Source organism: Mytilus californianus, unplaced genomic scaffold (assembly GCF_021869535.1).
Source record: "Mytilus californianus isolate M0D057914Y unplaced genomic scaffold, xbMytCali1.0.p SCAF_1, whole genome shotgun sequence".
Lineage (NCBI taxonomy): Eukaryota > Metazoa > Mollusca > Bivalvia > Mytilida > Mytilidae > Mytilus > Mytilus californianus.
In genome coordinates, this window is record NW_026262581.1 from 14,178,126 (window position 1) to 14,192,722 (window position 14,597).

The 14,597-nt window shown below is 32.4% G+C and overlaps 1 protein-coding gene and 1 long non-coding RNA gene across 4 annotated transcripts in view; one reads left to right on the forward strand and one right to left on the reverse strand.

Moving 5' to 3' along the window:
• LOC127706629 (pleckstrin homology domain-containing family G member 7-like) overlaps positions 1-14,597 on the forward strand; it is a 150,787-nt gene that overhangs the window by 94,331 nt on the left and 41,859 nt on the right. For 2 of the 3 annotated variants that reach the window (XM_052211320.1, XM_052211392.1), the window contains exon 4: positions 13,065-13,264. In XM_052211320.1, the coding sequence (XP_052067280.1) occupies positions 13,065-13,264 (200 nt within the window). Of the gene's footprint in view, positions 1-295; positions 439-13,064; positions 13,265-14,597 lie in introns of those variants that run through there. The other variant, XM_052211467.1, reaches the window with a different exon arrangement.
• On the reverse strand, positions 4,456-5,569 carry LOC127708566 (uncharacterized). The gene is made up of 3 exons (XR_007985299.1): positions 5,488-5,569; positions 4,886-4,966; positions 4,456-4,629 (listed from the first exon to the last, which is right to left on the reverse strand). It is a non-coding gene; the product is annotated as an uncharacterized LOC127708566 (long non-coding RNA).

The window sequence follows — 14,597 nt, forward strand, 5'->3', positions numbered from 1 at the left end:
CAAGGAAAAGGAAATTGAGGGAAAAATCGATGGGAACCAAGGGCAAATATAGAAATAAATCATTTGGTAGATCAGTTTGAAATTAATCATTCAATTTTATAGTACATTTAATTTCTGTTCCTATGGCTATGTTTTATATGGTAAAATAGCCAAACAACATGATTTGATTTAATACGACAAATCAAATAATGTTTTACAAAGATGGTTTCGGTGCTGATTTACGATGCCATGTTGTTTTAGATTAAAGTTATTGATTGGTTCCTTCTTTCCGAAGACTCTGTTGATAAACATTGGAGTGACTCCAATCAGATATAGACAAAATGTGACATCTTTCTAACCACGTGCATAAATTTTGACTGTTCAAAATGGATTATTTGATTTCGATATTGTTATGATTTTACATATGCAGAAGTTTGGGACATGTTGTGTTTCAATAAGGTAATTAATTGTATTTTTAACAATTATGATGTAATTTATTAAGAAGTATGAACATAACCATATATATACTTTTAAAACATTAAGAATTAATATAAATGATTGGGAGAAAATCTTTTCATCTCGTGGTTTATTTCATAAAATGAAAATGTACAAAAAAGGAAGAATATTTTTATGTTTTTATGTTTTTTAAATTTCATTTTCAAACTGTTGTATTTTTCAAATATTTCTGTATAGCTCACGGGCTTACACCATCTTAAGTTTGTCTAAGCACCTTTCCTCGCTAATTTGAAAATATTTATTTTGGTTTCGGAAGAATTTGTGGCGATCTAAGATTTTTTCGATTACGATTTCGGAACTGCAAGTATTGCAGTAAGCAATGCTATCCATGTCTGTTATCATTCGAAAAATACTAAATACATGTATATGTATATTCCTATGTACAAATGTATCCATGTTGCTGTAGACATTCATGCCCTGTTTTGTTTCAAATACTTTTTTTTTTACTGATATTGAAATCTATTTCTGACTTTTCGTCAGGTTCCCTGAAGTACTTTGTATTTACTTTTATTCACGCTTGTTTTCGTGCGTGTAGTGTGCCTGAAAATACGGATCTTTAACGTTTGTCAAATGTAGGTACTTTGGTTTAGTTATTTATTGAAACTAATAACTAATTGATTAAATATTCCACCATGTATTTGATAAACATGTAGTTTCAGGTAGTTTGATGAAAACTCGTTTAATTATAATTCTAATGAGACATATACAAAGACATGCAATGAATATTTTATTCTACAACGGTCCATTAAGGGTTCATCAAACAAATCAATTTAGTTTTAATTCGTTTTCTATTTTAGTAACGATTACATATGAAAATGAATTAATAAACAATTGTTCAAAACGAAGGCATTGGGGTAACCTGCAGTTATTTTCATTTATAAAGTCTTGTCCTCGTTTCGTTGATGGATAAATGCAGTTGTCTCATTATATAATTAGCAATCAAACCACATCTCCCTATTTTTATATGATAACGATATATCTCCTCCAACTGCTTTCCTTACGATAACTGCATGCCTATGTTAATATGAATCAGCTAATGCAATTGATTGTTAAGGTTAGTTCTTTGTCTCGCCTTGACGGAGTCAAAAAGCGAGACATAGGTATGCTGTTTCCGGCGTCGGCGGTGTCAACAATGTATTATTTTGTGATTAGGTCTCGTTTATGGTGAACCACAAGTGGTAGGTCAAAGATATTTGGTATGCAGTTGTATTAGCATTGGCACATCTCATTTCCATGGAGATTATTTGGCCTTGTCCCCTCAGTCATGGTCTATTGACTTTGAAACTTTTGCTTAGTTTACATGTATTAGTTTGTGATTATATCAGTTTATGATGAACTGCTTATGTTAAGTCAATGATATTGGGTATGCAAATTTATTGGCATTTGCAAGTATCGTTTCCATGGAGATTATAAAGCCCCCCCTCCATCATGGTTCATTGACTTTGAAACTTTTACATAGTTTACAAGTTAATGTTTGTGTTAAGGTTTGTTTAAAGGGAACGACTTATAATAAGTCAATGGTATTTGGTATGCAGTTGTATTAGCATTGGCACATCTCATTTTCATGGAGATTGTTTAGCCATGTACCTTCAGTCATAGTTCATCTACTTTGAATATTTGCATAACTTACATGTTAAAGTATTGCTATTTTAATTTCAACATTTGCATTATCAAAATTACAAAAAGGCGAGACATATCTCTAGGATAACAGTTTATTTTCCTTTTTAGCACTTGCTTCTATTTAGAAGGTTAGAAAGAATTTTGAAGGCTGATTAGAAAAAAATGCTTTCGGGGCTAAAAAGGTGTTCCATGCAGAAACTTCATTTTTTTCAGCTACAAATTCTGAAACTGTATTTAGCAGAATTGATCCTCAGTTCCAAGAATTTATTAAACCTAGCTCAGAGAAGCTACAATTTCATTTGGTATTTCAGGGAATCATCCTTTCCTTTCATACCTCTCAATATGAACAAACATTCACTTCCAGTAGTCTTTTTCTTTCAAAACTCCATAAGTAATGTAGAAACTTCAGTTTTCCGAGGGACCTCGGTGGCCGAGGGGTCTAAGTAGTCAAACTACATGATCACTAGCCAGTCTACACTGAGGTTGTGAGTTGGAATCCCGCACGGGGCAGGTGCACTCGACTCTAATCTTAATTGACTAGGATTGTCAGTTTTCCTACCGAAGGTCGGTGGTTCTTTCCGGGCACTCAGGCTTCCTCCACCAAATAAAAATGACACCAATTCATCAATATGTTATCCGAATCATAAAGATAAATCTGAATCATAATTCGTTAGTTATTGTATTTGCAGAAACTTTATTTCAATAAAGCAAAGGCCTCATATTAAATTCTAGTGGCGATTTACAACAATACTGGACTGTTTCAAAATCAAAGTATTTTGTCAAGAAACCCCTGGTAAAGCTTGTTGCCATATTGCTAGTCATATTTTGCTACACTTTTCCCTATCACTCTACTGGAAATTTTTCCAACTTTCACCAGCAAGTAGTTTATACTGGATATTGATAAAGTTAGAATCCTTTGATATTTATGTGTGGAAGACGGGATCAAATAGCTACACACCTTATTACCGGCTTTTGCAATGGAAATCGGAAATGCAGACACAAATCTGCTGTACATCAGTCAGGATTCTACTTCGTCAAAATTATCTCCCCATTACGCCAGCTAATTTTTACAATCGTAAAAATGAAAGCCATTGTAGGGATGTCGCGCTGCCAATTTAGCTCTTGAAAACCGATTAATTTATCCACATTGCACCATTACGATCCTTATATGCCAGTTGTACTTTAAAAGACTAATGTATCTACTAGCTATTGAGCATCATTTAAAAGTACTTTTCTGCATTTAATCAACTTAAAACTATTGTCTGATCGGTTGTCAGGTGGAATTTTCGAAAGTTCAAAAACATTTAAAAAAAAATCTAATTAAATATTTCGTGGAAGGGCAGACTAAAAATTTTCAGAGGTTGAAGACTAACAACCCTAGATATCACACACAAAAATTAAGAAATGTATTTCTCTTGACCCATATATTTATTTTTTTTAGTACTGTGAATTTTTAATGTTATTAAGTCAACTTGTAGCTTAAATATATAAAAATAATAGAATCTGAAGCGAGATGATGTATCAATTAGTTTTGCTTAATACGTTTTCAAGACGGAATAGTCAACTCAAACACGCCCGAACATAAAAAGGTGCACTCGACTTTCTCTTTTCGATGAAACTACACTCTAAAAAATGTGTTTAGAGCCTAAACACTTTCCTAAACACATTTATGAAACCGATTTTTGACATGTTTTAAATCTAAACATGTTTAATATTTAATGTTCTAACAGCCTAAACGTGTCAAGCTATAAAGTGCTTAGACTGTAAACATGTTTAGCTGTAAAGCGTTTAGACTAAAAACACGTTTAGCTAAAAAGTGCTTAGACTGTAAACATGTTTAGCTGTGAATTGTTGTATCTGGAAACATGTTTAGCTGAGAAGTGTTTTGCCTGGAAACACGTTTAGCTGTGAAGTGTTTTGAATGTAAACATGTTTAGACCATAAAGGGTCGTGAAGAAACATGTTTATCATTTTATTGTGAGAAGCCGTTACTTTATTAGGTCCCAATTAAACTAATACTCCGGAAGGCTTGACTGTAAAACGTATGATAGCTCTCAATAAAACAGGTTTTCATACCATCACAAACAGGAGCCAATGCATCAAACTAAGAAACTGGAATTTCCATATCAAATTAAATGTGACCAATACCTTTTCAATCTCAATGAGTCTTTTCTTTAATTCAATTCACGTCATTCGACTATTGCATTTTTTCTTCATTTCAAATATTCGTAAAACAGTCTAGAACCTTTGAAATGACATTATCATTATACTAATTCTAGCTTTAAAAACAAAATTACAACATATAAAACAAAGGAATTTATGTTATCATTTATTTCCAGTTTATCATTGAACACAATTAAAAATAAATTCATATCAAGGTACATGTACATAATATTGACCAATCTTCTACTTGTACCCCATCCCTAAAACAAAACAATTTGAAAATGTCCTGTTTTCATTTTACAGGTCAATAAGAGCTTCTCCTTTCTTAGTACCCAACTGCTGGTCAATGGCCTGAAATATAGAAAAATATTGATAAGCAACTAAGTAGAATTAATCTAAAAATATAAGAATACGAACTACAACACCAAAAAGTAAAAGCATGATTTAAGATCCAGATAACAACATTAGGACAGTGGTATAAAAACATAAATTTACTGATGAATCAATTGATATTTTTTAATTTAAAACTTCTTTTCATGCTTAATATTATTCATTTGATCAAATATATATTGGCATTTTTAAAATCAAATACACTTTTGATTCTTACCTAGCAGCATATTTGCTACTGTATTTATCTCCTCTTTTAGCATGCCAAGACAGATGATGATTTCCTCTGCACTTCTCTCATCTAGAATAAAACAATACATATCAATAAAATTATAAAAAAAACCACAACCGCTTATAACTATTGAAATAAACAAGCATCTTTCTATTTATTTTGAAGAAATGTTGATTGTGCATATCGGAAGTGCTTACAAAAACAATGAACTCGATATGACACTGGATTTGCGAATGATGCACCTCATCCTGATAAGACTCGGCAGATTCCGCTACCCTTCATGTTCCATTATAATCTTCCGAGGAGTACCGAACGAAAATTATCCTCACAAACTCCTTTCCAAGAACATATATAAATAAAAAAATAAATGCAAACTTGCATGATAGAACATTAAACAACACTTATCATCTATACACAAGATAGTTAGAACACTTAAAGCTCTTACAAGCACTTGTTTCGTGGGATGGTACCCCCTTTTCTCTCCTGCATTGACTATACGGTAGTGTACTTGTAAATAATGCTTATAACTGTCAATAATCATTTAAAATTGGCAGTACAAAATAAAAGACAGTATAATCATAACTCCTTACCTTTCTGAAACAGTCAAGTTACGGTCAGTTATGGTCAGAAGTAAACAGCGTGGCCTTTGACTTTGGGTTCTTTGTTTCTTCTTCCCGCTCAAAAGTTAGCACGTGATATAAATGCCGTATTCGGCCTAAATGTGTTGTAATTCTAAACGTGTTTAGGAAAGTGTCTAAATATTGAAAGTGCTTAGAATTTAAACACGTTTAGCTTTATATACTTGACAAAGTAGCTAAACATGTTTAGCACAGTAACATGTTTATTGAAAAGTGCTGAGAGCCAAAACATGTTTATTGCGAAGTGCTGAGAGCCAAAACATGTTTATTTTTTTATGTTTAGAATTAAACACTTTCCTAAGCACATAAGTCTTGCAACACGTTTAAATTCTAAGCACAATTTTTACAGTGTATTGTCCATTTGTAGGATTTTCCCCCAAGAACTGTCGCCGGAGGCAGAGATGCAAATAAAGGCTTTAAAAAGATCAATCTATTATCTTTCCGTGGAATTTTTTTCGATGTAATTTATGCTTATGCACAAAAAAGATCCACTTGTATTTGCACCTACCACAATCGACTGTTTGATGAAAATTTGTCTATAATTTAAAAATTTACAAATATCTCGAAGCTCCATACTATTATTTAAGTAAAAGCACGTATACAAGATGCATAAAATCCTAAATTATGCATCTTTATTAAACTTTTAGAGCCCATAGAAACAGATGTAAACAATTCCAATATACCAATTTGGCTTTTTTACCTTCACTAACAAATAGTTCCATTTCTTTTGTTTAATTTCAACCTGGAATCCGCCTGTACATGATATCCCAAAACAATTGTTTTAATAGCAACCCGGGTCAGAGATCCTATTTTATCTGCCGGTAATAGCGTGTGTAACAATGAGAAAATCATATTCATTAAATATCATTATATTAATTATTTAAGCTAATTGTTAAGCATTAACAACATATCATATCTTGTATGGGGGGCCTCGGTGGCCGAGTGGTCTAAGTAGTCGAACTACTGTATCACTAGCCAGTCAACACTGGGGTTGTGAGTTCGAATCCTGCATGGGGCAGGTGCACTCGACTACAATCTAAATTGACTAGGATTTTCAGTTTTCCTTCCGAATGCCGGTGGTTCTCTCCGGGCACTCCGGCTTCCTCCACCAATAAAAACTGACCGCCACGAAACAGCACAATAGTGTTGAAAGTGGCGTTAGACACCAATCAATCAATCAATCAATACCTTGTATGGTACATGCCTTGTAACGTTTCTACATCTGATCATTCGAACAATTTCACGTAGCGCTCAGTGATTTTATTATTAAAACATAAAAATGTAGAATGGGGAGCTATTCATGTCTTGCTAGATTCAAGTAAATGTCTCTTAATCTATATAAGTAAGAACAGAATTATCATCGACAGTCTTCAGTAAAAAGAAAATGGCATTTATTGAGTAATAGTGCATATATTTTAATGACCAAAGAAACAATTGCATTCGATGTTGAGGGATTTTTAATAACCACAGAAACAATTGAATTCAATTTGGAAAAAATTGGATTTTTCAGGAATTCACAACTTGTTTTATCGCCGAATAATTTTATCGCCGAATAAGTTAACAAAACATTAAAATCCTTTACACTTCAATTTTAATAAACTTTTTAGTTAAAATCGATAACCGCTTCTAACAAGGAGACATGGATTTCATCGTGTAGATATCGGAAAATATATTAATATTTACGAGGAACAGCTTGTTTTGTTACGTAGCTTCATCATTGTTGAAAGTTGAAATGTAATATTGAAAATTTGTGTATGCAGAAACTTTGTAGGCTCATGAACAACTACCATCAAATATTTTAATATGTTAAAAAAAAGCTGGTGAAGGTAAACAAAGTCGAGAAAAAAATGTGTAAGTTTTTTGTTATATTATTAAAGGTAAAATCAAATGCATTTCTGCGTTTAAATGGAGTCTACTTACATTACCACATCACAGTTTGATAATTTCAGTAAAAATCTAGACAGATTATTTGCAATCCATAATGGTAGAACACACACGCACACACTTTAAAGACAAGTACACGATGATTTGGAAGATGTATGGGGCCTAGTGTTATTTATTCGTTGACATGTTTATTATTTGAAATTAGACGTCACATTTTGTGCTATTTTGTTTGCAAAGTAAAGCAATAGTCTTTGCAAAATTCTTCAAATTTTTCATTCATTTTTAACAATTTCACATACATGATGTACACACGTGTAACATTAATGGTACCATATATACGTGTGAATACTTGCTACAAAGTTTAGCTACGTGGTTTGTGTAACTTGAATTAGAACTAGTTTTTGTATCTTGTTACAATCGTTATTGGTCCTATCCATTTAGGTGTGCAATACTATATGTAGAAAATGACATATGAAACCATCCATTGGTAAGAAAACATGCACTACACAATATATTTGGTTGTTGTCTTCTTCAATTCATTAGAGGAAGTATAATGCTTGCTTAAAACATATAACTTAACTTTAGAATGTTAGATTAATTCAAATCTTATGGAATTTTACAAACTCGGTTTATTTCAAAAGAGAACATTTGAGAAATTGTATGCTTAATTTGATTGTCTACAAATAAGATTATTGGCTTTCCTTACTTTTGAAACGTGATATGCGCTATCCTTAATTTGATTGTCTACACATGGTTTTCCTAATTTTTGAAACGTGTTATGCGCACGAAAATAATAACACGCGGTTTTGGCTACCAGAGGGTCGGTATCTATTATTCAAACGATACCATGTGTCAGTTGATTACCAGTTCATAAGATTGTCTTAACATAGCTAAAGCTAAGATTGCATATCCCTCAGGCAAGGTTGGTATTAAGCTTTTAGTCTTCTCAAAACAGGCCCTTTTGATGTTTGTGCTCTCCATCGGTTTTCATATTTTGGCTTTCCAAACATTTGGAATGAGCATACTAGCTGATTGTTATTCTAGAAACAGGTGTTAAGCGAACAGATATCGTATCGTACGTTTGTTGTGGATATCATTCAGTTACAAAGATCTTTGACTTCTTCTTATGGGGGTGTTTAACGACCCTGACTGGCTATAAGACCCTCTTTGAAGTATTAAAATGTATAAATATTTTTCATTTTATATCATTGCTTAGTCAATGGTACCGTATTTTCACTACGCAGGGAAATTTCACTCACATGAATTTCACGTGAATTTAAAGTCATGTGAATCTCACGACTCACGTGAAATTCACGTGAATTTCATCTCAAACGAGCTTATACGTGAAACTCACGTGAAATCAGTTAATGTGAATTTCACGTTGACCTCATGTGAAACTCGCATGAATTTTTTGAAAATTTGAAAAATAAAGTTATTCAAATAATATCTAAATTTTCAAATTTAATTGAAATCATGAAAAATAAAAAAAATCAATTTGAAAAGTTCACTTGAAATTCACGTGAAAAATTTCACGTGAGATTCATGTGAATCTCAATTCACGTGAAATTCACATGAACATTTTCACGTGAGTTTCATGAATAAGCTCGTTTCATGTGAATTTCACGTGAGCAAAATTTGCTTGTGTACCTCAGTTATTATTTTCATAACCTTACCTATAGATCAGCAGTGTTGTTGTAGAACACTCAAAGAAATCAAGGAGTTGTCTAGATGTTCTATATTTTTGTGTATATAAGTTTACATATGACACTCCATGTTAAATCATGTTTTGTTGTTGCAATTATTCGTGTTAACAAAGTCATCACATGCTGGTTTTAATTTTCCAATCATAAAAGAGGTCCTCTGTTAGCAAAAAACTAGATAGTTCTTATTTAGTATTGTTACCTTGGGGTCTAACAACCGAATGTATTGTCCGACAGCGGAGGGCTTTAATTTACAGAAACCCTGTATAAATCTAAAAAATGTATAGAAAAAAGTGACATTATATAATTGAGATTAACCAGATTTGGTATAAAACATTGCAAGCCATCTTTGGTAAATTAATTGGAAGATCTATTTTTTTGGAATACTAATCCCCTTTTTCTCAATCTAATGTTACCTGTGTCTGGAATCAATAAAACAACAGGTACAAGTTTTAATATTTGTTTTTCTCATAATTACCTAAACAACTTTTGTAAAGTTCTAAGCCTTTATTTCTGGAATCAAAACACAAAAAGCTATAAGGTGGAATTAGTTGTGTTATAGAAAAACTGTTAGGAACATCAATTGTTTATGTTGCATGAGGATACGTCGCGATTCTGTTATTAAACAGGATGTGCATTGAAAATAAAACAGATCTTTTAGTCAAAATCAATGTTCGTTAATGTGAGTTTGACAAGTTATGTTTATTTGATATTTATTTTCTCAGAGTTTTCATTTATTTTTTTTTGTGAATTCTGTTCGTTGTAAAGCAAATGTTCATGACTGAGGTAATTTTTCTATTCATTGTAAAACAATGTTCGCGACTGAGGTAATTTTTTCTGTTCTATCTAAAGCAATGTTTACGACTAAGGTAGTTTTTGTCTGTTCTATCTAAAGCAATGTTCACGACTGAGGTAATTTTTCTGTTCGTTGTAAAGCGAGATTCACGACTGAGGTAATTTTTCTGTTCGTTGTAAAGCAAGATTCACGACTGAGGTATTTTTTCTGTTCGTTGTAAAGCAAGATTCACGACTAAGGTAATTTACGGTTCGTTGTAAAGCAATGTTCACTAGCTACTGAGGTAATATTAGAGTAAAGGTTTTTTTTAAGTAGAAAAAGTTTGTCACTTCAAAACATGCCTCGCAAACATACCGAATTTTGGATTCAAATATGGCAAATGAAGAAATATAAAAAAAAACCGTGCCGATGCTGCGTTATATCGCATTTACTTTTCGACGTTAGGGTAATATAAACGTTTTATCCCCGGCTTAGTATATTTCTAGGATTCTGATTGGTTAACGCACGTCGTTACAAAACCCATAGCCCCTGGGTGTTGCTAACCCATATCCCCGGACGTTGCTACCCATTACATCGGGGAATTTCACGCGCGTTTTCCTTAGTTCCATGGTTGTTCCTTGTGAAATATCGAATTCTGTAGATTTTCCATGATGTCTGTATAATTAAATATTTAATCCACTAACGATTTTATCTTATTATATCGATTATTTGCACTCATTTTAGTAAATGCATCACTATGCAGCCACATTGTCAATAAATGGTACTACTGATCTAGCTATGCAAATGACCCACGTTGACGTCACACCGTTTATGATGTAACTCTCACAACATTGCGCGCCAAATTCGACCTATTTCAGTTTCTCTGTCTCTAGTTTAAAAACGTCTTATATTTGTCTACCTGTAGGGTTCTACCAAAGGTAGTACCCTACACCCCGTTAAATTTATGTCAAATTCCCAAATTTCAATAAAAGATATTTAAAAAATGAAAAAAACGTTGCTTTCACGTTTAACTTAACTTTGTGGTCGAATTTCTCTAAAAATCGCCAGATTTAGACTAAGACCAGGGATAAATTCGTTATCTACGTTTATATCCGTAGATATGGATATTTTAACACCCTTCAGTACCCTGTACACCCTTCGGCTGCGCCTCAGGGTGTCCTTGGATACTTCAGGGTGTTAAAATATCAATATCTACGGATATGAACGTAGATAACTTATAATGTTTTACGTTTCAACCGTATTTATATTCAATAGTCAGTCACGTGTATTTCTCTTGTATTCAGCTTTTGATCAATTATCTCATATTCAACATCTGTGTTTTAAATTAACTAAACGATCGTGACTTTTCGTAATTGAGAATTAATATTATTGAAATCCAATTTCCTTCTAATAGATAGATATATTTTATCTATTTTTATCATAAGAACAAATTATTCAATGCAGTAACTCTGATATTTGACTTTTTAGAGACAATTGTGTTTTTTTATATTTTAGATATATTAAGTTAATTATTTTCTCCTGGAACTGGACATATATGACCATTATAACAGCTTTTAGTTGATAATATCACACATTTGTATTATCAGTCTCAGATTACATGTTTGATTAAATAGGCCATAAATTTCTTTCTGAATTGGATTTGTTGTGTTCATTTCATTCAAATGTCAACTTGGTCAATTGTGTAATACTCGACAATACTTAACAAGAAATTGAAATTCACTTGACGAAGCACTCTTTGACACAGGATAAAATGACGAAACGTGCAGTATGTATATTCAATCGACTTGAGTATGACATTGGAAACAACTTTACAGGTTTACTTAAGGATTGACCTTTTTTTTCATACCAAGTGTAAACAACTATAACATAAAATGCTCTATATCCATTCTTTAAAAGTACTTTCATTTTGTATGTAAGATTAAAAAAAGGCTTTTGTTTTCACCTTTTTGGCGAAAACAATAGCGTAATTTGTTTGTGTTATATTTTTAGTGCAAGAATTATAGAATCGACCAACAGTCACCTCCATTGTCCGAGTTTAAATATTGTACGTTAAGATCAAGTGTACGTGTTCTCAAGGTCGTTTTTTACTGATGTTTCTAGAAAAAGGTATTAAAAAAAAATACCGAACTCTATGTCAAATTCAAAAAGGGGGAGTCAATAAAAACTGACGAAATCAATCGTTAGACTTTATAACCAACGCAACGAATGGAAAACAACTGACATATTCCTGACTTGGTACAGGCATTTCCGAAGAAACCGGTGGGTAAAACCTGGTTTATAGCCAGCTAAACCTTCCACTTGTATGACAGTTGTTTATAGATACGTTATAAAACGTGGAAACGCAAGGTATATGTACAACTGACGTACATCTTATGTATCAGTATAAACCAAAAATAGTTTTGACGAACTTGGGTAAAATCAACGTCAGTTTTAGATATCATTGGAAGTAAGTTTATATTCTGAATGTGATTTCCTCACAATACCCCCCCCCCCCCCCCCCCCCCCAAAAAAAAAAAAAAAAACCAACAACAAAGGCAAAAAAAAAAAAAACTTTTGTTGAAGCTTCTAAAAAAATTAAATTTAAATACAAATAGTTCAACATCTTTACAATATTAATAAATAACAGATGTTTGAGAGAGATATGCGTATATTGAAATCTCTTCAGTTGACAGAACCATTACTTCTAATTGTGACTGTCACGACACATTATTCTATTGCGTAATTACATCATATTGCAGCAAAGTTTAATACAATGACTTTAGTGAACTTGGGGAATAATGCATTGGTCTAGTTATGAGAACAGATATCTGCAACTATTTGTAACATGCAGATACACGCACTTGTAAAATACAAGGCTGTTTTGAACATTTGTATAAAAGGGGAAAAGAAACCAAGGGGCAATATGCTTCTCATTTGGTAGATACACTTTTGTTTAAACAATGTCAATCTAATTTATTTTATAAGAATTTGAGGTAAATACATGAGACAATTATAGTGTTTATTAAGGTTAATTATCTTCAAAGCAATATGTTGTTGCATTACATAATTGATTTAAAAAGAAACCCTACTCAAATAAAAAATTAGAGCATTGGAAATCCGTTAGAAAGTCTTTCCACTGGCAATTAATGAAGTTTTATTTTCTGTTTTAGTTCGTTTGACGTTTCAAGAGAGAATAGTTTGGTATCTGAAGAGGAGGTAGCTAGTATCTGTAAAGACTTATGTAGATTAACTGTTCACAACCAAACAGAAAATGGATACGTGAAAGTATTACCCTCGCCACGTGTTTCTCCAGATATATTTAGTTCTGTCCCAGGTGTCATAGTAACATCCGATTCAGAGGATACATCCGGTAAGATTTAAGTAAAAAAAAATTAATGTTCGGTTTATTCGTAAAAGCATAACAAATACTAACATACATGACGTGCTTCATGTGGTGAATACATTAGTTCATTTGCCAATTGTAACCAGAGAGTACATACAAAAATCTAGCTGAATTCTAACGATATTAACAATTAATTCAGTTGGAGAAATGTTTTTATTTAATTAAAAATATTACCAGTGTAATGGTTAAATCCATACCTCCATGCTTCTTTTCCATATTCTTAGCATTTTCTTTGTCTGCACAACTTGTTGTTATTTACTGATAACTTATTAAACTGATGATTATAACGCACGTGACTACAACATCAAGATGACAACGATAACGTACGTGACTACAACATCAAGATGACAACGATAACGTACTTGACTACAACATCAAGATGACAGAGACCAAATACGATTGAAGTATTTTTTTCTTGTTACTAGTATACATTTCTACCCTTTATATTTAGTGGTCGATCAAAAACAATGCAGGCTAGAACACCAGTATGTTGTTATAAAAACCAACTGTCATAGGCTTATGTCTTAATAACCGTTTTTTCTAAAGAAACAAATCCAATATAAAATGTTTTGATGAAAATAATTTGGGTAAGCGATGATACTTACGTTACGTACAGACCCCTCCACATTCTTTATGCACCCGTTCTAAGTCAGGAGTCTGTAATTTAGTTGTTAACGTTGATTGCTGTCTGTTATATTTTCATCTCGATAATTGTTTTTTCATAAACCAGGCAGTTGGTTTTCTCGTTTGAAGTGTTTCATGTTTTACCATGACGGGGCCTTTTATACCTGACTATATACGGTATGGGATTTGCTCATTGCAGAATGCGTTACAATGACCTATAGTTGTTCACACTAACGTCATATACTAGTGAATGAGTTTATCGACATCTATTGAATTCAAAGTACATTTGGACGTATAACTTAATGTTCTAGTATATTTTATTAGAGGTATCGTATATAGGTATAGATATCATTCACTGGTTTATATACAAATGGAACAGAACAATCGGTGATCAAGAAGTTGTAAGAGGAATGAACAATTTCCTATGAACATATTTCACAGCAGGGTCGTTTTCTAAAAGTCTTGCAATCTCAACCTAAATTCACAGTTCCATTCATTTGTATATTCATATGTGAACTGTAAGGTTTAGCTTGACCTTTTTATTACCAAAATATAGGCTTGAAAGATGGCTTAAAACTTTAATTAATGTAGTAAGAATGATTTTGGCAATTTTTTAGATTTTTGTTTAATCCAAACCAAAGTTGTATTGAAAGTATTTCTCCATATTGCCATTTAG